Raw genomic sequence first — 23,020 nt, 5'->3', positions numbered from 1 at the left:
AGCACAACCTAGGTCAGAGTCCAGCCGGTCACCAGGGTCGGCTGAGTCAAGGACTGGGAGTGTCGTCTCGGGGTGTTGGGACCACCCTTTGCCTTGGATTCCGACCAGTTATGTGTGTGCAGGACACCATGGCTCGGACAATGCAGATGGCAACGGATCCAAATTACAAAAGCGAAGGCTCAGGCGGCCAAACGCCTGAGGGAGAAACGTCTGGTCAGGGAGACCAGACGGCTCTGGAGAGATCCCCTCCGCGCGCCCCTTCAACTCCTGCTGACTCTTTCTTGGAAGAGTGAGACCAAGGCGGCGACGAGGCCGTCTCTGCCCCCTTGGGTCAAAGCGAGGAGGAGACGGAGAGCGACATGACAGCTCCGCCTCTACCTCTAAAAGCAGCGATGACTTACCCCCGCTTCCTGATAACGAGGAGGAAGAAAGGAAAAAGTGGAGCGAAAAGGATGATCCCTTCAGCATCCACGTCTCTTCCAAGGACCGGATCCAAATGGAAGAAAACTTAAAGAACTTTACGAAAATGCACCCGCTAGGAGACGGGTATAGAATCCGGGTGCCGCCTGAGAATGGCACCATCGCCTGGGAGGACGATGAACAGAACGCCAACAACTATTTTGGCTGTTATGAGGCGGCGTTCAAAGCTGGCCTCCGCTTTCCCCTTCACCAGGCGGTGAAAGCAATTTTAAGAGGCTACGACCTTGGGGTCTGGCAACTTACCCCCAACTCCTGGACCAACATTCTGGGGTATGTTGCCGCCTGCGAGTTCCAGGGGCTTAACCCCGGCTGGGAGGCTTTTGCAATCATGCACTATCTTAGCAGAAGCCCAGGCGGCTGGAGGGCGTGGTACACTCGAACCACACAGCCGCAATATATGATGACCTTGGACAAGGTCTCAAAGTTCGATGGCTGGAAGCACAGGTTCTACCTGATGTCAGCCCCAACCAGACGGGAAAATTATGAATTCCGTCTGTACAATAAGAAGCCCGACTTGTTGGGCAGGAAGTGCTACCTTTCCCGGATCCCAGAGGAAGATTTTTACAAAATAATTGAGGCAGACTTTTTCGGCCTCACAGACGCAACTCTGTCAACCAGGGAAACAATAAAAGTCCCCAAAAATTGGATCCCCAAGAGCGCCTGGTTCAGGGATGAGTGTTTTCTAGCCGCCTGCGGGCTAGGGCACATGTTTACAAAACGTATGCGCCTGAGTTTATACCGTCTGTAGTATTTTTCTATCGAAATTGATTTATGATATTGACCAATTTCTTTCTTTTTGCAGAAGAAGCTCTAAAAATGCTGCAGTCGGAGAAAACTCCTAAACGGTCTTCTGCAACCGTCCGCAAAGATCTTGCGGAGAAAGATGCGGCTGAGCTCAAGGCCAAGGTAACAAACGCCTGACCCTTTCATACGTTGATCCTTCAAAATCATTTTCCCGGATGCTAACCTTAACTTTGGTTATTTTTTCAGGGAGGAGAGGTTGGAAAGTCGTTTGAGAAGCAACTCAAACGGGCTAGGGAGGAGAACCCTGTCGTTCTCAACAAAATCAAAAAATCCACCTCTGCATCAACTCCTGGCGCCTCAGCCGGGGCTAAGACGATGCGGATATCGGGGCGACTCGAGAAGGTAGGCGGAAGCGTGTGCCTTGATCTTGTCAACCCTTTATCAGCAGCTGCGGGGTTCACCATGCCTGCAAGCGGTTGCCGCTTGGCCGACTCTGTAGGTAAGAACCCTTTTGAATCCCCGCTTGAGCTGGGGTGGCCTTTACGGGTGAAATCCCACTCCCAACAGACGTCATCCTCAGACGGTCGGCAACAAATAGGTGCTGCCTTAGTTTCGCACTCATCACGTATTGATTGTGGTACAGATCAATCTCCCCGCTGGCCAGACGTCCAGAAGCATGCCAAGGACATGCTGGAAGCCGTCCGGAAGAGGGATAAGGACAATATCCCTGCGATAGAGACGTTCAATCTTGAACGCATTCTATCCCTTCTGGCTGAGGTAAGAAACTTGTCAATTCAATTTTATTTTTTCCAAGTGTCTTATCCGGCCTGCCATTCTTATGCCGCCTGACTGTTTGCAGGCCATGCTGCGGGTGGACGGGCTCAAACGCCCTTATTCCCGCAAACGAGAAGAGGTAAAAAGGGCCAAGAAGTCCGCCATAGACGCTGATAATATTGCTTTACACTCGACTATCGTAAATGAACTTGAAACTAAAGCAATAATTATGACACGGGCGTCTAGAATCCAGCAGCTGGAGGCGGATCTGGAGACGGCCAAACAGCAGGTGTCGGATGCTGAGACGGCTAAGAAGGCGTCGGAGGAGGCCCAGAAGAAGGCGGATGAGAGCGCCAAGAAGGCTGTGGAGGCGCTCAAGAAGGCCCAGACGGACCTTGGCACACTTAAAGGTGTTTCCGAAGAGAACACCAAACTGAAGGCCAAGGTTCAAAAGCTGGAAAAGGAGGCTACTCAGGCTCAGAAGAACTTTGCAGCAACCCTGGAGGCGGAGCAAAACCGCCTTGTTGCTGAGAGTGACGCTGACAATGACGCCCGTATGAAGATTGCCTGGGCTGCCTTGTACCCAGACGCGGATTATAGCATCTGGGCACTGGCGCACAGCTATGCCGAGTACGTGATGTACTTGAGAGAACAAGGCGAGCCAGAGCCTGCCTCTTTCGAAGCCTGGGTCAACTCCAACAATGAGCCGTCCGTGCCTGATCTTCCTGGTCCTGGTGAAGCACAGGAGATACCCTCAGATGGTGAGGAGGAGGGGGAGGACCAGGAGGCTCCGTCTGCAGGCCAGAAGTGATCCCTCAGCGGCAGTATGCCAATCTTTTCTTTTTTAATTTTCTTTTTATTCAGCGGTTGTATGCCAAAACTTGCTTTTTCCGGCATGCGTGCCGAGTATCTGTGTATTTACCGGCTGTGGAGCCGGGTTAATTAACAATTTCTTTCTCCCGGACGGGGTCCGGTTAACATTTGATCCATTACAACCGTTTGGTTGGATGGACTTATGAAATGCACCGACTGAGTCAGTTTTGATCATTTTACATTTGAATTTTTATTTTGTGCAAATTTTAATTTTTCATTTTTTGCCTAACTTATCAAAAGCATGCGGCGATCTCTTGCCTAACTAGTCAATAGCCTGGTTGTCCTTGCCCCTGGACGGCTGTGTGATTGGTTTCAAGTGGAGTTGGTTGATTGACTTGAAAACGTCTGATGCTGCAAAGAGCATGATATGTTTGTAAGTCAATCAATCACAGTAGTGATTGCCCCAAACCAAGTGCACAGCCGTACACCAACAGGCGTTTCGGTCACCACACAGACGGCGTATGCCCGTCTTGGTAGAGATTTCATAGCCATTGAACTCTTTTGCCCTAATTGGGGTGAGGTGCAATTTTTGGAATAAGTAACCTGTGAGAACTTCAGCCGGCGACTGACTGATGCCTATGGGAATCCGGTATCTGGGAACTTATTCGTTCTTCATAGGTTATTTCCGTCAGACGGCTATGAGTTGACCAATTTGGTCGTTCAATTTTTTCCGTCTGCATGGATACGTATAACCGACAAATAGTCTGTTCTCTGCGACGATTGCACCCGGAGGGGTGTCGCCGGACGCCTTTGTCCATGTTGGGACAGGCAATTTTATAAAATGAGCAACCATCCGGCCATTTTAGCCTCTGGTCTTGTTTGAGACCGGTTGCGTAGCCACTAAACGTTTTTGTGCTTAGTTTCTAGTCAGTATTGAATTTACACTATCGAACTTAGTTTTTTAAGCAAACGAGTCTGTCTGGGTATTACCCAGACGGACAGGCAAATAGTTGATCATACTAAGTATCAAACTTAGTTAGATAAATGGAGAATCTGTCTGAGTATTACCCAGGCGGATAGTCAAGCAGTTGAATAAACAAAGTATCAAACTTAAATAAACAAGAGATCCGAGTATTACCCAGGCGGATAAACAAATGTAACCTTCACTAAGTATCGAGCTTAGTTAGGTAAATGGGGAATCCGCCTGGATATTACCCGGATGGATAAACAACGATAACTCAATTTTGTAAACAAAGTCTGAATCTTCATTAATTGACTCACTGTTTACAAAAAGTTTACATTCTCAGAAGTAGTACTTTTTTAGATTGTCTACATTCCAAGTTCTAGGAAGGCGCCTGCCTTCTGGAGTTTCCAGGCGGTAGGTGTCGTCCCTTACTACTTCATAGATCTGGTAGGGGCCTTCCCAATTTGGGGTTAGCTTTCCCAGCTCATTGGCCCTACCGGTTGCCTCCATTTTTCGTAACACCAAGTCGTCAACTTTCAAAGGACGCTTGTGTACTTTTTTGTTGTAGGCTCTCGTCATTCTCAGACGGTAAATCTCATGACGCAAGGCGGCATTGCCCCTATGTTCCGGGAGTGAATCCAATGCCAGGCGCATTGCTTCCCAGTTTGCCTCTTCATCATATCGCATGACTCTAAGAGTCGGCTCGTAATGTTCGATGGGCAAGACGACTTCAGCACCGTAAACCATGAGAAATGGGGTTTCACCGGTTGCCCCCTTTGCTGTTGTCCGGATGGCCCATAGGACATGGATTAACTCTTCTGCCCATAAGCCACCGGCTCTTTCTATTTTCTTCTTAATGCCATCTGAGATGAGTTTATTGAAGGCTTCAACTTGGCCGTTTGCTTGGGGCCGGCCAACGGATGCAAAATAGCTTGAGATCCCCTGATCTCCCAACCAAGTTTTTAGCTGAGGCGTCTCGAACTGAGGACCATTATCAAACACCATAGACATAGGTACCCCATACCGGGTGATAATGTTTTTCCAGATGAAGGAAATCACGTCTGAGGTTTTGATGTTTTTAACCGCCTCAACTTCTACCCACTTGGTGAAATAATCCACAGCCACTAAGATGTAGCACTTTCCGCCTGGAGCAGGCGTGTAAGGACCTAGAATGTCCATGCCCCATTTTGCAAACGGGATTGGGCTGTGGATGGCCGTCAGATTAGTAGCCGGACGGTGAATGAGTTTACCAAATTTTTGGCACTTGTCACATTTCTTTACCAACTCCTTGGTGTCTGCCTCAAGAGTGGGCCAAAAATAGTGTCGTCTAGCTCTGACGGCTAGGGCCTTGCTACCTATGTGAGAGGCGCAGAATCCCGAGTGCAAGTCTTCGAGAACTTCTTTCCCCTTTCTTGGGGTGACACACTTCAACAAAGGCTTCAGAAACCCCGCCTTGAAGAGTTCTCCATTTATCAACTCGAATCTTGCAGCTCGCTTTTTCAGGACAGCTGCTTCCTGTGGCGAATCAGGAAGTGTGCCGTCTGAGAGATAGGCCCGGATGTCATCCATCCAGGTAGAGCTTCGATCCAAAATTCCAACGGGATCCTTACAGATGCTTCTCTTTTCAAGAACTTCCCAGAAGACTGACCGAGGCGTATCATGGCAGGCGGAAGATGTCAGCTTTGACAATGCATTCGCCTGGTTGTTTTCCGACCTAGGCATCTGATTCAGCCGGAATTTTTCAAGTGCCTTGGTCTCTTCTTTGACTGCTTGAAGATATTTAATCATAGCCGGATGAGTAGCCTCGTAGCTTCCCTCATACTGGCTAACAACCAATTGAGAATCAGAGTAGGCGTCAATTTTCATGGCCCCTGCCGCCTTACACATGCGAATGCCGGCTAGCAAGGCTTCATATTCCGCCTCATTGTTAGAGGCCTGAAATTTGAAGCGTAGTGCATACTCAAATCTGTCCCCTTCAGGAGACTCGTAGATTACGCCTGCACCACAGCCGTTCTTTGTAGAGCTCCCTTCCACATACACTTTCCAAACCTGATCAAGATTATCCGGAGCCACCGGATGGGTCATTTCAACAAAGAAGTCGGCAAACTCCTGACCTTTCACTGCCTTTCTTAGTTCGTAAGTGATTTCAAGACTTTGCATTTCAATAGCCCATTTCAACATTTCTCCCGGATGAGTCCAAGGTAGACATTGGCCGCTTGAGTGGCTGGTCGGTGTAAATCACCACCGGATGTGCCAAAAATTAAGGCTTCAGATTTTTGAAAGCCATATACAAAGCAAGGCCAAATTTTTCAACCATGGGGTACCGGAGTTCAGCATTTTTAAGAACATGCCGTCTCGCTCAGCAAGGAGAACGACACTAAGGGCATATACCGAAGTAAACCGGGAGCTGCATGCCGTCTCGCTCATCAAGGAGAACGGCACTAAGGGCATGATCTAAGACGGCTAAGTACATGTACAACGTCTCCCTAGGTAAAGGACTGGCCAACCTAGGTAGAGAATGTAAGTGCTCTTTCAACCTCTGGAATGCCGTCTCAGCATCATCCCCCCATTCAAATCTGGTCTTCTTCCTAATTGCTTGGAAGAAGTAGAGGCACTTGTCGCCTGACCGGCTGAGGAACTCCCCAGGGCGGCCAAACAGCCGGTGAGTCTATGCACTTCCTTGATAGAACGGGGTGACTTCATGTCTATCACCGCCTGTATCTTTTCAGGGTTAGCCTCTATCCCCCTTTGATCAATCAGGAATCCGAGAAACTTCCCAGACTTAACACCAAAGACGCATTTCTTAGGATTTAACATAACCTTATGCCGCCTGAGGGTGGTGAATGTTTCTCGGAGATCAGCAAGGTGATCCGTCTGTAACTTGGATTTGACTATCATGTCATCAATGTACTCCTCCACATTCCTCCCAATCTGATTAATAAAGACCGTATTAATCATCCGTTGGAAAGTGGCAGGCGCATTTTTCAAGCCAAACGGCATCACGGTATAACAGAATAACCCCTGATCAGTGACGAAGGCCGTCTTCTCTTGATCTTTCTTCCACAGGGGTATCTGATGGAAGCCGGAGTAGGCATCCATAAAACTCATCAAGGCGTGACCGGCTGTAGAGTCGACCAGACTGTCGATCATTGGAAGCGGGTAACTGTCCTTTGGACACGCCTTGTTGAGATCTGTGTAATCAACACACATGCGCCAGGTCCCATTCGATTTTTTAACAAGGACCACATTGGCCACCTAGTCGGGGAAATTACAAGGCCGAATGAACCTGGCATCTGGCAGCTTTTTGACTTCGGCAGCTGCCGCCTGACTTCTTTCCTCGCCATGGTTTCTTTTCTTCTGCCGGATGGGCTTCTTTTTGGGGTCCACGGCGAGTTTATGGACAGCGAGATCCGGGCTGACGCCTGGCATCTCTTCCACTTCAAAGGCAAAAATGTCTTTGAATTCCTTCAGCAGAAGGTGCAAGCCTGCACCCAAGGTAGCATGAGCAACCGTCCCAACCTTAACAGTACGTTCTGGACGGCTGTCATCTAGAACGAGATCAATGCTTTCGCCAGCCGGTTGGGGACGGAGCTCATCTGACCGTTCACCGGCCAGTGATTGCTATTTTTTCTCTTTCTTCACCTCCACCAGCAGAGGTGCCTTTCTTTTCTTTCTGGCTGCTGGTGGGGCAGGAGCTAGGTCGGCATCCTTGACATTGTCAAGGTCTATGGGTTCCTGACCGCCTGGGGCCACGGTATCTCGGACGGCTAAGAGGTAACACTCTCGGGCCATCTTTTGATCCCCATTCAGGGAACCCACAGTGTCGTCATCCCTCTCATACTTGATGAGCATGAGAGATGGGATGATTACTTCCTTGGCTACGTTGAGGGTCGGCTGGCCAAGGATAATGTTGTAGGCGGTCAACTCCTCAACGACCAAGAATCTGACGACAATATGTCGTCCTTGACCCTTCTCTCCCAGCCGGATGGGTAAGTCAATCCTTCCGGCTGGGTAGACCATCCCACCCCCAAAACCAACCAACGGGTGGGTGACCGGATGCATGCTGCTGACATTTTATTTCAGCTTTTGCAGGCACCGGAGGCTGATGATGTCTGATGAGCTGCCGGTGTCTATAAGGATCCGTCCAACCAGCTGGTTGGCAACCTTACATTCAATGACCACCGGGTCATCATGAGGGCGGCGGACGCTGCCCCTATCCTTCTCAGTGATCAAGACGTTTGGGAAGGAAGAGCTGGCAGACGCCTGCTCATCATCTTCTTTGTCCATCTTTCGAAGATGGCTCTTGGTGCCCCAGATGGTAGGGCCACCACATGAGAACCCGCCTGCTATAGTGTAGACCGGCTCCTTGTCGGTATCCGAACTACTAACAGGCTGGGGGTAGTCTTGGAGGACTGACCCTTATTTTCCTTTTTTGCCCCGGCTGGGGACTTAGAAATGTAGGACTTCAACAACCCTTTGTCAGCCAGACGGTCCAACGCACGCTGAAGACTGAAGCAGTCGTTGGTGTCATGGCCGACCTCCTCATGGAACTAACATAATTTATTCTTGTTTCGGGATTGAACGAAACTTTTCATTGGATTCGGCTTCTCAAGGGACAGCCGGTCCTTTATCTCCATGAGGATGGAGTTGCAGTCCTTGTTAAACTCGTACTTTGGGACGTACGGTTTAAATTCTTTCTTCTTCTTCTGGGACGGCTGGTCAGAGTCACTAACCGCCAAGACCTCTTTTCTCTTCTTGCTCTCTTCTTTCTTTTTATCCGGCTGAGCAGGCCGGTTGTCTTTCTGCTTGTCAGACTTCTTAGAGTCCGACTGGCTACCAGGCGAACAGAGGTCGGTAGCTTGAATATAGCTTTTCGCCTCCCTCAAGGCCGCCTGTAGGGTGAAAGCCCCTTTTCTGACTAGGTCGAACTTAAAGGTCGACCCGTCTCTCAGACCTTTGAAAAAGTCTATAAAAGCTACCTCATCAGACATTCCCTGAATCTGAATTCTGATCAGGTTGAACCGCCTGACATATGAGCGCAGCCCTTCTCTCTCTCCCTGCTTAACAGTGCTCAAATCAAGGCTTGTTTTCTTAGCAAGGATGTTCATTGAGAAGTTGGAAGCAAACAGAAAGGCAAGCTTCCTGAAGCTGTTTATGGACCCGGTTGGCAGGTTGCCAAACCATTGTTGGGCAATGCCCTTCAATGTAGCCGGGAAGCATCGACACCAAGTGGCATCATCCAACCCCTGCAGATACATGAGGTTGGTGTAAGCCATGAGGTGATCTTCCGGATTGGTGGTACCATCATAGGTACCAACCAACACATTCTTAACCTTGGCCGGCTGAGCCGCCTCAGTTATCTCCCGAGTGAACGCAGAAGGTTGTTCACCCAGGCGCAGCAGACGAAGCTGCCAGTCCAATGGCTGGACATTTGGATATGCCGCCTGACCCCCAAAGAAGGCCGACTGCATGAAGTGAGGAGGATACTGCCCGTAAGCCGGAGTAGGCACATACGGGACAGCTCCAATCATATGAGGGCCAGAATGGACGGTATTACCGCCTGTCTGACTCTCATGCAAGGAGGGTGCACTCCCTGTAGAAATGTTGTTGAAGCTATCTGGAAAATTCGACGTTGAAGCCGACTCAGACATCGATTGGTTTCTCTTCCGGTTGATGATCTCCCGGGCATCAATAGTTGATTTTTTACTTCTCACCGGCTGTTGAGGCCGGCGAGTGTTATTGGTGTTCCTCCCAGGAAGGAGAATTTTTTACCAATCAATGGTCCCGGCTGCCTTCTCCTTTGGATGGGGAGTGGGCTGCCGGTTTCTAACTGACTTGCCCTTCTCTGGAGGAGTCTTCTTTGCCGACTGGCCTTTACTTGGGCCAGCCCGGCTCTTGGTGATCAGCTCTGTAATTTCACCCTTGAAACTTGTCATGATTCTCATGAGTTCGTCTCGCGTGACAGGGGTTGATCCAGCGGCCGTTTGGGTTTCCCCTTCCGGCTGCCCAGAGGGTCGGCTTGGACCCGCCTGGGAGGCACCCCGCTCCAGAGTGTCTCTGGGCCGGATGCGTTTAGTTCTGAGAGAGCCGTCTTCGGCTATAAAGGCTTCGACCTGAGGATCTTTATCTTCCTCATGGTCTGTAAAAACTTCTGGGTCTTCACCCAGACGGTTAGAGGGTACAGATCTTGAACCATCTTCGAGGTACTCTCCCCACAGACGGCGCCAAATGTTTTGGGTGTTTTTGTCCCTCGAGAGAGTTACAACACGAAGACTGATCCGGGGTGAGCTGTACCTACAAAACAAACGGAGACACCAGTTGGGTGGTGCTCCGCCTCCGACGCACAAGTTAGAAACTTGAAGGGAGAAAAAGGTGCGGAAATTTAGGTAGGGATCTGCTCGGATTCCAAGCTCATGATGTCTCTATCAAAGAGTATATGTGTAATAAATAATCAAAAACATGTCCTCAAAATGAGAGACATCTCCCTATTTATAGGGTCTTTGGGAATTGCCCCTAATTAGGTCACTGAACCCTAATCAATGATGGGTTGCGCCGTTTTCCGGCGTTCTCGGGATTTGGGCCTGATGGCCGCCTTTTCCCCTTTATTTCTGGAATGACACGTGTCAAGCAGGGATTGGTCCATTTTGGACCAATATGAGGCTGACACGTGTCACCCTCTGATTGGGCCACGTGGCAGGATAAAAATACCCTAAACAGTATCTGACAACCTGAGAGAGTTACATTATGGGGCTTCGATTCCTCCCGTCCATCCACCTGCAGCTCTCCAATCCCAGAAACAAATGTCTGCTTGGTCGAAAGAGTTAAATGATATTCGTAAAAATCTCGATAGTGTGAACAACTCTCTGTCATTGGGTTAAAAATTACTCGAGGCTGCTTATTCATATATGGAGATGAATAAAATGAATGAAATTGATGAAACTATAAAAAAGATTAAAGGGATCATTGATGATTCAAAGATTACTTATCGGAGGCTTGATAAGTTTAAAAGCAAATATGAAGGGGTTAAGAGAGCAGGTGCTGTGCCTTCATTGCATCTTGAAGAACTACTTAAAGAATTTCAAACTACTGTTGAGTTTAAACAAGATTTAATCACTTTTTGCAATGACTATAACAAAGGTGAAATGGAACAAGCAAGTGAAAAGTTTTGAGGTAATATAATAAACTTTTCTATTGCCCTTGCTACTTGAATATATATGGCATGCTCTACTTTGGCGGGATTTTAGCAAAATATAGGCATATACATCATACACTTTGCTTGTGATGTTTACGTTCATAATTGATTCACTTGTTTTGATGGGAAAAGTCGTTTGGGCAAAATCGTGATATCTTGGTTTGGATTCGTGTTTCAATTGTTTCAATTGTAATTTGAGTTTCATTTAGTTTGTTGTGCCTTTATGGTGAATGTGATTGAAATAAGGCTGGGTTTTGATTTGTAGGTGACTGATGAAGAGTATATGTGGGCAGGTATTTGATTTCATTGACCAATGCTATCAACAATTATTTTTTTGGTAGTATTTGCTTTTGTATTTGTTGAATAATTCTATGAGTAGTAGTTTTTCTTCGTGTTTTTTTGGTCGAGTTCTATGATTAATTCTGAATAGTGCTGTATTCTTTTTTAGGTGGTTGATTGTCGTGTTTGTGGTGACCCAAATTTTGTGCTTTGTTCCGCTTTTAATTTGTTGAATTCACATATAAGGTTATAGCATTGAACATATCCTTATTGTAGCTTAAAATCAAGACTTTGATTCTTTAAGTTTAACAAAAAACTTTTTTGTGGTGCTGCAGATCGATGGTGCACGGGCTGCATTAAGTCTGGCAGATACTCGACTTGGCTTTTATTAGATCAAAGTTCTGCCTTATATTACACTTTGGTGGGCTGTCATTCTAATAAATTTTAATGTGCATTATTGGAATTAAATCTTGGTTTTTGTTAATTTGTTTTTAGTTCAATGTAATGTATTTTTAGTGGGTTATCAACAATGAAATGTTAGAAAGTCTTAAAATACTTTGTAGTAAATTAGGGAGCTCACCAGTTATTGCATAACTTAGCTGCTCGTGCACTATTACTTTGTACCTAGGCCGACATTGTATATTGGTATTCGAATGTAGGAAGTATATACGGGGTAATATATTAGAGACCATAGTGTGATGTTGGAGGAGCAGGATTTAGTCTAGTGCCAATTATAAGAAGAGCTAGCTTTGCTGAAATGAAAAAGGTTGTTGATGTTGTAGATGAACTTGGAAGTGGGTGTGCATGACACATTAGGTTTGAAGCTAATATATAGTAAGTGCCATATTGGTGTGTAGACTATGATCTTCTCTCTTCATCCAAATCCCATAAAAATTAGCTAAACATGGAAGTGAAATGTTGGTGTGCTAAACATTAGCTAAATATAGTAAGCCAATCTTATGATGATAAGCATCGGATGATAAGGAGCTAAAGGATAAATTATCTGATGACAGGGAGAAGCAGGAGAAGTTATCTGATGATAAGGAGATTTAGGAGAAGTTATCTCATGATATGGTGCAGCAGAAGTTATCTGATGATAAGACTGAGTCTCTCAAACAAGGATGAAATAGTACAATACGATGCTGTCGTTAATGAGAATTTTGAGGATGTTGTCATTAATGAGAATTATGAGGATGTTGTTAAGTCTGTTGAAGAAGTTGATAATACTGTTTTGCCTAAGGAAGCGAATATGAGTCCTCTGATAGACTCATCAGTTGATGTTCCAACAGTCATTCAGTAAAATATTTCAAGGTTTTAGATTAGTATGGAGAATCCAGACGACGAAGATGAATTGCCTGAACTGCTTAATGACATTAGCCTGATGGAAACTGAACTAGAGGAGAAGACTGATTAGGGGAATTGATGATTCTAATTGCTCACAGTTTTTAGGAATTTATTTGTTATTGCAGCTGTCAAACTAGATAGAATTAGACATTTCTAGACTGTTCGTTTTGGCTAGATTTTTCTTGATGGCTTTGTGGCTTCCAAAGATAAACTAGTAGGAACTAAACATGTATCTTTGAGCCTTTATATTTGTAGTAAATCACGAGGTAAATGGTTTTTATATTGTGATACGTTCATCTATCTTAAATGAACTATAGGATACATTAGATGTTTCATGTGTTAGACTTAAAAGTTGATCAAGTGTTGTATTACATAGACCACGGTATAATCAGATACTGTTTCTGAATTCTGACCTGTACATATACATGTTCTTAATTGTAAATACCCACAACAAAGATGCTATGCATGATTTCGGTTGCCAATTTCAAAGCATTAAGCTTGCTGTATGATATGTGATGTATTCATAGAAAGGAATTGATACCCATGTTTTGTGTTGTCCTGATCTGTCCCAATTTGGCAAACATGGGTACAATAGCACAGGTTTAGAATTGTTGATGAAGTCTATCCCGATTTTGGTTCAAAATGAAGTGTCATGTGTATATACTCATTTGAATTCAAGCATTTATCAACAATATGCTAAGTCTTATAGCTGAGTAAGATTGGCTTACTATGGTCTACACACCAATATTTCACTTCCATGTTTAGCCAGTGCTTTTTAGGATTTGGATGAAGAGATGAGAACATGGTCTACACACCAATGTGGCACTTACTATGAGCTTCAAACCTAATGTGTCATGCAGGCCCATCTCAGCTTTAGGTTTCTTCAGACACTAATGTGCTGCTAAGTTTAGTTTCTTCAGACAAAAGGCTGTTAAAGGAAACTTTAAAAATAGGATATTTACTCATTAGCATCTTTGTTTGTTATTACAAAAAACTGACATGTTTTACCGGTTCTAGAGAGGAACTTGATGTCTTTTGCAAAGAATACCTCGAAATGATTTAAATGAAGTTCCCCGGAATTTATTCTCTGGGAGTATTAAAGTAGTAATGAGTCTGATAAAGTATGATAAATAAATAAGAATCAACAAATTCATTCAAAAAAATTCCCAATTTTTATAATATCTTACGATGTGACAATCAAATTTCGATTTTTCTAGAATATCCGATTTTTTGGAATAAAATCCCAAATTTGTGCTTGAGTTCATATTCCAAGTGATTAGATTCTATGATCTTTGAAAATTAATTCCGATGCTCATATGCCGATTTTCGGGTTGGTAGGCTTGGTTGATGCAGTGCATGATATTTGTCAGTTTGTAATTTTCTATGCAATAAATGTCAGTTTGTAATTTGTTTGCAATAAATGTCCAATTACTATAGAAGAAAGCTAGCTTGAGTTGGAAATTATGGAGGAAGAAGGTGATTTTATCAAGATAATACGTAGTATATATCTTTCACAAGCTTGGTTTATATGTATTATGTAATATATGTGATGTGTGATTATCTTTTTCATTTATTTTTTTGTGTTTTGTAGGAATGAAAGACTTGACTTTGGATCAACCAACGATTGTTATTGATGAGACAATTGAAGTTTCGGGTCCCACAAGTGAATGAAATGATCCTTTATCTAGCTTGCTTTGTGGCTTTGAACTTGTCTTGAATTTATGTAACTTGTGGACTCTTGAACTTATGGATTCTAGTTTTGAATTTAAATTCATGGACTCTTAAACTCTTGGACTCTAGCATTGATGTTATGTAATTCATGGATTCTTAAACTTGTGGACTCTAGCTTTGATTTAGTTTGGACTCTAGTTTTTTATTGGTCACTGGAATGTTGACTGTGGTATTGATGACCTTGCTTAACCTCTAGATCTTGTGGTTGCTGTTCATGTTCTTCACTCTTCTACTGGTTTGTATTCATTTTAATTGTTTTTTTTTTTTAAATTTAGTTATGGGTTTGTTGAATTATTTGTAAGACGCTTCTTCTTCCTCCATCTCTTAGACCCTTTTCTTGGTGGACAATTAAGTCTGATGAGGAGAGAGAAAGAAGAGAATTATACTGTAAAATGGCATGACACAATAGTGGGATACCCATGATTGAAATCTTCTTTGGTTAATAAAGCTGATAAGAAATTCGCTAACATCAGGGATTTTCCTCTTTATGAACACAATAGGTACATTTCTTTTGTTGTTGTTGTTATTGTTATTGTTTTTTTTTTCCCGATTATTCAAGCCTTTTGATTGTTGATTTTAAGGGGTGAAGATTGTTGATTATACTTTTATTTTTATCTATTTATTTTATATGGGTTTTGTACTTTTGTATTTGAATTGGGTTTTTCTTGTTATTATTTGGAAAATGAAATTATCCCCAAATTATTATCACCAGATTGTTGTGAAAATCTTTGACGAAGAAGATATAATGATAATTTATGTCAATTTATCTTGATTTATGCAATTGGTGAAGGAATTAGGTTCTGGCTTGGTTTGGAGATGAAACAAATGATTTTGATTGTTTAATAAGTGTGACATTGTGTTTATTACTTGGCTTCCGTTTATTGATTTGCAAAAATGCCTAAACTTTAGCTTAATTATGCAGTTGCTTAGAATGCTTCTTGCAAGATGGTTCTAAAAGAAGAAAAAAATTATCTTCAATGATTTGTTATTAGCTGTTGAAGAGAGTAGATTGTATGAATTTTTGTTCTTCTAAAATTAGTTGCAATAGGATACATAACTTATATGTGCCACGATTATTACTAGGATCACAAAAGTTGATAGAAATGTTGCCTTGCTGGCTTGGATTCGATACTTGCGATTTTTCATTTTGGGATTTAAACAATGTAACACCCCATAACATAGTCTAAATAAAGCCATAAACTGATAAACCCAATTCCTTATATAATTACACATTTTTGTTCCATGTATGCAATTCTATTTACCGACGCAATCATATTTATCGACATCTATGTTCACTTACTAATTCCAATGTCTATCAAAAAGCATACATACTAGCAAAAAAAAGTTACACTTTCGGCCTCTCTCACTAGCAACACTATATTGCTTCGCGCGCAACGCGCGCGCGTGGCAACTCTAGTAAGTATAAAATTTTCAAAAGTTTATATCCATCTCCGCAAGTGAAATGAGACTGACACAATATATTCTAGTTATATATGAGATATAAGCAATTTCCTAAAATCACACTCAAGTAAGATAAAGGATTAATAAAGATTTACATTGTTATTAGTTATCTGAGACCTGAAATTAGGTTAAATGGCGAAGGGATGAAATGCAAATTATATCCCTCAATTTTAAAGAAGATCTTGAAGTCATTTACATTGGATCGGATGTTATTTGTTGCAATAGCTTTGGAACAACGGGTTTAAAATTATGCTTTTTTATGAAAGGTTTTTTGAAGATAAAAGTTTTTCAAACAAAGTTCATCCTCGCTAATTTTCATTTAGTCTCAATTTTGTTTCTTATTTTCGGATATGCTTATGACAACTACTGATGTTATTTCTCGGGGAATTATTAAAAACTTTCTTCTGGGCACATCGATTGATTAAAAACTAAAAGTTGTTCCAAAAAAAAAAGATATTAAGCAGGGTACCCTGTGACCTGACCCGTGAAATTTGGGTACCCGAGATCTGAACAGCCCTAGTAGGGAGGGCATGCTTTTCTTCAAAAATGCAAGAATTGATGACTTTAGCTCATAATACCTCTGTAAGTGGAATTCATTAGAACTTTCTTTCGTCAGGACTCAATTAAGAATAAGCAAATGAGAACCTTAAGTCTTAAACCTTGATATCTGAATACTATTCTTGGTTGCTCCTGTTACCATTTTCAACCTAATGCAAATTTCCATTGCTAAATCTAAGTTCTCGGATGTATATCATTTGCCAGCAGCTCTTGATAGGTTCTCTATTGCAAAGTTCAGTTGCCTTCTCATACCATACTCAAAGCCTTGAAAATAATGCCCTCCGTTTTCATTTTCCTCTTTCAAATCTACAAAATATATCTCACTAATCTTTACTTATGCAAATTTTCAAACGAGTATCAAAGATGAATGGTCATCTGTTAAAAGCCATGTTACTTGGACTCGTGTTTAAATCTTTTGAGATTGCCCAAATTAAAGTGTCCAAATGTCAAAGATCCGACATTGGTACTTAAAGCAAAATTAAAGTCAGAGTAATATAAGTTGAAAGGAAAAGGCAGAGGTCCATATATTATATATACTATATTGACAAGATAGTCAATATTATACTTAATAACGCAATTCAATTACATAAATTGGCTTCAATTTATAACACATTAACACACATTTAAACATAACGTTACCAAATTATGAATACACGCACGTTGTAATAAAGAGAAATATTGGACCCAAGTATTAAAATAGTTTAATCAAAGTCCAACACATTAAAATAAGTAGCTCACATCAAGTTTAACAACAGCACTAATACTTAGCACCATGAACATACATACTAGATAATGCAAACTCACATAAGAGTAAATAGTTTAAAATCCTTAAAACATAATACGAAATATATTGTAATAATTACAACAGACGTTAACATGATATATTATCAAGATTCCTCATCAGTCAACACGAATAAAGTGAGGACTGTGTCGACACAACAAGAACCTTTCACCGGGTCCAGAGGTGGGATGAGCAACTACTTCTGGGCACATCTCACAGCCAAGTTTCCAGTTAACACCTGATATCCACATGAAAACGAGAAAATTAAGATCTAAGAACCAATGCACAATAATAACATCTAAGTATTAAGACGTTAAAAATTGTACATTCAATATCACAATAGGAGAAGATAAGGTAATAAAGCATTTACAAAATAACTAACTCGATGCATCTACAAGACCAATTGTTAAAGGTCAACACCAATTCTAAAGAAAATATTGATCAAGTCATGCAATATTTTGAAGTTAATAGCCGGAACATTCAACATGGATAAGTCATGCAATATTTTGAAGTTAATAGCCGGAACATTCAACATGGATAGATTGAATTGATATCAAAAGCTACTCCAGTAAAATAAAAATTAAAATATACGAAGTGCTAGAATTGATTTTAAAACAAAAGGCAGGATACATTAAAGTTTTAAAAGTAACTGCTAAAAAAAATAAAAAAATACAACCAAGCTATATAATTTCAAATAGAACTAAAACAACAATAGGATACAACAAATTTCCTTAGAGAAATACTAAAACAAAATTAAAAATAAAAAAAGTAAATCAAATTACTACTTAGTTGTATATATGTAACAAAAATAAAGTAAAACAAACATTACATAATTTACTTTGCAAAATTAAATTTTTTATGTAATCAATAAAAAGGGTTTCCAGTAGGGAAACAAACAGGCTACTTCCAATATAAGTGGGATAAAGGTTTACGAGAGTATTTCAAATTGGAATATCAAAACCTGGAATTTTCAAAGCAATAATAATTAAAATAATAATAAAATAGAATAAATAACAAATCCTAAACTCATCAAAGACAAATTAGTTATACCAAACTGTATCCATACCCTACGTTTTGATTAAGGGAAAGCACAGTAAATCATGATAGATAATGCCTTAAATGTGTGCCCACAAGTCTAGTAAAAGTTGCCAAGCATATCCTCTTGCCCTCAACAGCAGCTAATATATTCTAAGATTAAATATGGATAGTATAGTAACTGCTACTTGTGGAACAAATTCTCACTTATGCTTATTGCACTGATTTCTCAAAGGAAATCAAAAACATAAAACTTAATGAAAAATTACACGATCATTAATGATCACAATCTCGGAATGATAAATTAGTTTTCAAGAGCCAACACTTCACATCCTAAAAATTGACCTTTCCTACTAATAAGCATTCTCACTATGTAAACATGATTTTTTTTAAAAAAAATTGAGGAGCATTGAAACTTTAGAGATTTGGAAATTCTGCAAGAACCTCAACAGTTGAACCTCTACCGATTACAAAAATAACTTTACCTACTAAATAAAGCCATGTACAGATACAAAAACACCTCTCTCCCTATATCTAATGATCTCATCTATAAGCAGGGAAGAGAAGCAATAAACAAAAAAAGGCATGCAATGCATCCAAGCTTTTAACACGTTTGTAAGTCATACCTAAAACCTAACATATGAGCTATGTGTCAGATCTCAGATGTATGAAAAACAGTAATTAGTCCACCTGACTTTCAAAAAACAAGGGATGCCCTTGCCTCAAGATTCCAAATATTTTAAGCCCCTTAATGAAGAATAAAAGCAACAACAAATCTAGACCACGTGGACTCTTACTTCCTCCCATTCCTTCATAACAGGGTTAAAAGTCGAAAATCCCTGATAAGTGGTGATTATAGCCATTATTAGCCCCCTGATTCCTTTCGTTTTGACCACCTTTACTCCTTCATTCAGCATCTTTTACCTTGGTTATTGCTTAATTAATTCATATAAATGTTGTAGTAGTATATCCTATTATAATATTATTGCTTTATATACTTTAGCTTATATTGTTGAATTTTTATGACTTGGAAACATTTCTATTCTTTTAAACTTGTAGGTACACCTTTGGAGACATATATGACATAAAAATAGAGCCCTATGATAAATTAATATTGAGCGAGGCAATCATAGAATTGTGGATGCACAAGGGTTTGATTCGAATGGACATATATACCAACCTACTAAACATTCTAGGGTAATTTGACTTGGAGGTGATAGCTATCTCAAGAGGTTTCTATCAAGCAACCTACTCAACATGCGCAAAGTTAGGGCCCCACATATCCAATTATTTTCTTTTATCTTTTTTTATTTGAGGGGTTGTTGGCTTATTTATATTTTTAAAAAAGTTAAATAAATATAGAATTATTATAATATTAGTTAGGGCCCCACATTTTTTGTCAATTGAAACTCAAGTTGAACCTATTGGTATTCTTTGCAAAAAAAATAAAAATTCTCTCTCCTAAAAAATACTACTAGAGTCTCACCATTGGAGATGGTCTTATAATACTTTTTTGTAATTGGAATAAATCATCTTTACCCTCAAGGCATCTAATGAATTACTCATAGTTAGTTAAAGTATTTAAGTTTACTACTTGAATAGTAGCTCAAAAGAGGGTTCAAGGGATTCTAGGTGCATTTATTTACTATGTTTGATCACTAATTAGTGAATCAATCACCAACACGAGGTTGGGTTAAGTAAGACATAGACTCACATAGTCCTATTAAGTTATAAGCCACCACATTCACAAGAGTGGGTGGTGTGAATTGATGAGATGCTAGGTGTTGTTCACATTGCCCTTTACATCGCTTAACCTTTGGTTGGAAAATAGAAATAGTGGGGGAAATAGGTTCATTAACGTAAGTATGCTTATTTAGGGAGTACCTATTTTTTTTAGAGGATATTCTGGTTATTAGTTGGGAAGTCAAAGAATATTAGATAATAACTTAATGCATGCTATTGGGAACATTATCATCTGGAGTTTGATGCTTGCTTAAAAGGTGACACTGATTCATATGCTTATTCCATGTGGACTTTACCCCGACCCACCCTACTAGCTACTAGCTATGAGGATATGTTAGGAAATTATCTTTTGCAAAGACATGTCGCCGATCACTCCAACTCCCGGATAATTTTCAATTACATAATACGTATAATACGAACTAGAGTAACCACAAGTTAAATCCAAAGCAGTACATGACTAGTAAGACAAACATTGAGCCCACTAAGAATAAGTCAGATCTAGCAGAACAACCTATCTCTAGAGAAAGATTTCCTGGTTTACTGGTTACCCTATTTAGAATGTTTATTGTTATAACAATCGGTTTACATTTTAAGATAGTGACCATCTTGTACTTAGATATGAAATAAAATAGCAGTTTTACCATTCTGATAGCATATGAACTAGATTGAGAGGTTAAATTGAAAAGTTAAATAGTGAAAACAAAAAAGGTCTTAAAATGACAATGCAATAAAGGGAGAGTTATTAAAAGCTCACCATCCAACACAGCATAATTAGATGGAATAATTTCATTTTTAGAATTCATCTTCAACTCAGCAAAGAACACCTTAGAGGAAAAATCGCCGGCTTTCAAGGGAGCTGAATTAGGCTTGGCAGTGAAGTTGCAATGAGCAAAAAAATCATAATCTCGAGCAAAACAGATATCGAGACAATCCATAAGTTCATAGTCTGTAAGCTGCAATGAGACAGGCCAACGATCATGTAAAGAACAAAAACCAAAACAACATAGACATAAGAATAAGTTACAGGTGTTGATTTGTTGGTACATAAATTTTCTTGGTTAAATATTTTCAAGACAGCCTCAGCACAAGGTTTAATGCTGTCAATGCGGTCCTTTTCCAAAGCCATCAGATAACAGTCATCGCGTCCAGGAGGAAATTCATAAGGGGGATCCCAATCAGGTAAGAATGCCGAATAAGTCCTTCACCACCCACAATATTTATATTGTTAGTACAAATTTATAAACTTCGAGTTCAAAATGAGAAAATCCCAATTTATTTCTGAGATATACTTGTAAACAAACCAATTTCTATCTCACAACAAAAATCAATTTCTAGCTCAGTATTCAAAACGGACAACCTAATACTATAAGAAATAAGGATTACTCTGAATTAATTTGTTCGAGCTCCGCATGCAATTGATCGAGTTTCTGATTCAAGGTAAGAATATCTAGCTCAGCAGCCATCCGCCCTAGTTCCATCCTAACATTAAAGCAAACAAATTTGATTCAATTAGCAAAAGACATCCGCCCTAGTTCATCCTAACATTAAATCAACCATATTCGATTCAATTAGAAAAAGACATCCGCTTTATTTCCATCCTAACATTAAATCAACCAAATTTGATTTAATTAGCAAATTAGGCTCATAATTTTAAGGAGAAAGGTTCAATTTCATAGTTCTCTATGAACAATTAGGCTAGAAAAATCACCTTAATAATTTTAACCTGTAATTCAATAATCGAATTAAGAAAAACCCTAAATTGACTATACTGACATGTAATTCTAAAGAGGGTAAACCCTAGATTGTGAAATTGATTTTCGAAAATTACAAAAGGAAACAACATTACCTCAAAAGCTGCTTCAATGGAGACTCGATTTGGTGAAAAAGGAGTAGCCTCAATGGAGATCAAGGAGTGCGCTTTTTTGGTGAAAAAGAGAGAAGGTTTTTTTCGGTGAATAAAAAGGAGCTTGGCTCAGCCCGGGGTTAAAATTCCCAGCACAGGGGCAATGTTGTCATTTCGGTGGGTTAAGTTAGTTTTATTTTTGTATTGAAATACACTATATGTATAATTATACAGCTATATATAAGTCCTCTTTGCACAAAAAAAAAAGGGTTTTTCTAAGCTATGCCCCTAAGGTATTCGAGTTTCTAAGGTGTACCCATACTTTTTCAAGTTTCTAAGCTGTGCCCTTCTAGTCCTTATCAATACTAAAATGTACCCTTATTAGTTGTTTAAATGTTATTTGAGAGTGTGATTTCGTGGCTTCAGTTTTCATTATTAGGGTTGCGGTGGCTAATATTTCTTTCTCCTACCATTTCCCTACCTTTTATCATCAATCTATTAAATTTATAGTTAACTTTAGGTGACGTGGAAGTTCCAAGGAGGGCACCATTCATCAATGGTAATAAGTTGAGGGGCACAACTTAGAAACTTGAAAAAGCATGGGTACACCTTAGAAACTCAAATACCTTAGGGGTATAGCTTAGAAAAACCCAAAAAAAAAAAAAAAAAAAAAAAAATCTATATATAAGTCCTCTACCCGTTTGGCTTTGTGTTTCCCGTTCCTCATCTTCCCCAATAATAAAGTTAGGGTTAAATTAATTCTCGAATTGTAAAAATTAGGTTATACTGTAATATCGCAAGCAGTTAGAGTTCTATGACAACCAACGCCAATCCTTCGAGTATTTGATTTATAATTTGTAGTGTTAAATTTGGTTTTTTTTTTCCAATTTGTCATTCAGCTTTCGATTTGTTGTGGAACCTGAAAAAAATAGTTGTAATTTATGAAATTCAACAAGCTTATTAGATGCATAGTCAAAAAATTTATTATTGATTAATTCAAAATCATCTTTCTGCTTGTATATGTATAAGGTAAAGTAATATGTCTTTTTATTTGTGAGATTTTTTATTGAAGTTTTATTTTTTGATTTGATAAGATAACTGATAATTAAGGTGAAATTTTAACTGATTGCTTAGAACTAGTTGGGAATTGGGGTTGTTAGAATTTGATTGAAGGTATATTAGTAGAATGGTCTAATTGTATATGCTAATAGTGTAAGGTGTAACTTTAATTACTGGTAATGTATGTGAGGTGTTTAGGGTAAAAATTACCCCTAATAC

At 40.3% G+C, this 23,020-nt stretch overlaps 1 protein-coding gene and 1 long non-coding RNA gene across 4 annotated transcripts; one reads left to right on the top strand and one right to left on the bottom strand.

The window, feature by feature from the left end:
• Positions 1-10,573: 10,573 nt before the first annotated feature.
• On the top strand, positions 10,574-14,380 carry LOC110713378. Its single transcript, XR_002509901.1, has 3 exons — positions 10,574-10,945; positions 11,582-11,667; positions 14,182-14,380. It is a non-coding gene; the product is annotated as an uncharacterized LOC110713378 (long non-coding RNA).
• Positions 14,381-17,006: 2,626 nt separating this feature from the next.
• LOC110713432 lies at positions 17,007-21,875 on the bottom strand. Of its 3 annotated transcripts, none has more exons than XR_002509917.1 (5): positions 21,746-21,875; positions 21,283-21,378; positions 20,944-21,098; positions 20,654-20,852; positions 17,007-17,359 (listed from the first exon to the last, which is right to left on the bottom strand). XR_002509917.1 is itself a non-coding variant. In XM_021891881.1 (5 exons), exons 2-5 carry the CDS (start codon positions 21,375-21,377, stop codon positions 17,241-17,243), a joined length of 564 nt encoding a protein of 187 aa, XP_021747573.1. In that variant the 5' UTR covers position 21,378; positions 21,746-21,875; the 3' UTR covers positions 17,007-17,240. The 3 variants fall into 3 exon arrangements, 2 of the variants coding, with proteins under 2 accessions (XP_021747573.1, XP_021747574.1); XM_021891881.1 differs by having other exon boundaries at positions 20,948-21,098; XM_021891882.1 differs by lacking the exon at positions 21,283-21,378 and having other exon boundaries at positions 20,948-21,098; positions 21,746-21,864.
• Between the last annotated feature and the right edge of the window lie 1,145 nt (positions 21,876-23,020).

The sequence above is a fragment of the Chenopodium quinoa genome, unplaced genomic scaffold (genome assembly GCF_001683475.1).
Source record: "Chenopodium quinoa cultivar QQ74 unplaced genomic scaffold, ASM168347v1, whole genome shotgun sequence".
Classification (NCBI taxonomy): domain Eukaryota; kingdom Viridiplantae; phylum Streptophyta; class Magnoliopsida; order Caryophyllales; family Amaranthaceae; genus Chenopodium; species Chenopodium quinoa.
This window is presented reverse-complemented; position numbering and strand designations above follow the sequence as displayed.

What these genes read in the sequence shown, in the direction of transcription:
- LOC110713432 (XM_021891881.1), bottom strand. Translation starts at nt 21,377, where the DNA reads ATGGAACTAGGGCGGATGGCTGCTGAGCTAGATATTCTTACCTTGAAT. An exon ending in CTCGAACAAATTAATTCAGA is followed by an intron (nt 21,099 to 21,282) that starts GTAATCCTTATT and finishes TGGGTGGTGAAG; the next exon opens with GACTTATTCGGCATTCTTAC. An exon ending in AAATATTTAACCAAGAAAAT is followed by an intron (nt 20,853 to 20,947) that starts TTATGTACCAAC and finishes GTCTCATTGCAG; the next exon opens with CTTACAGACTATGAACTTAT.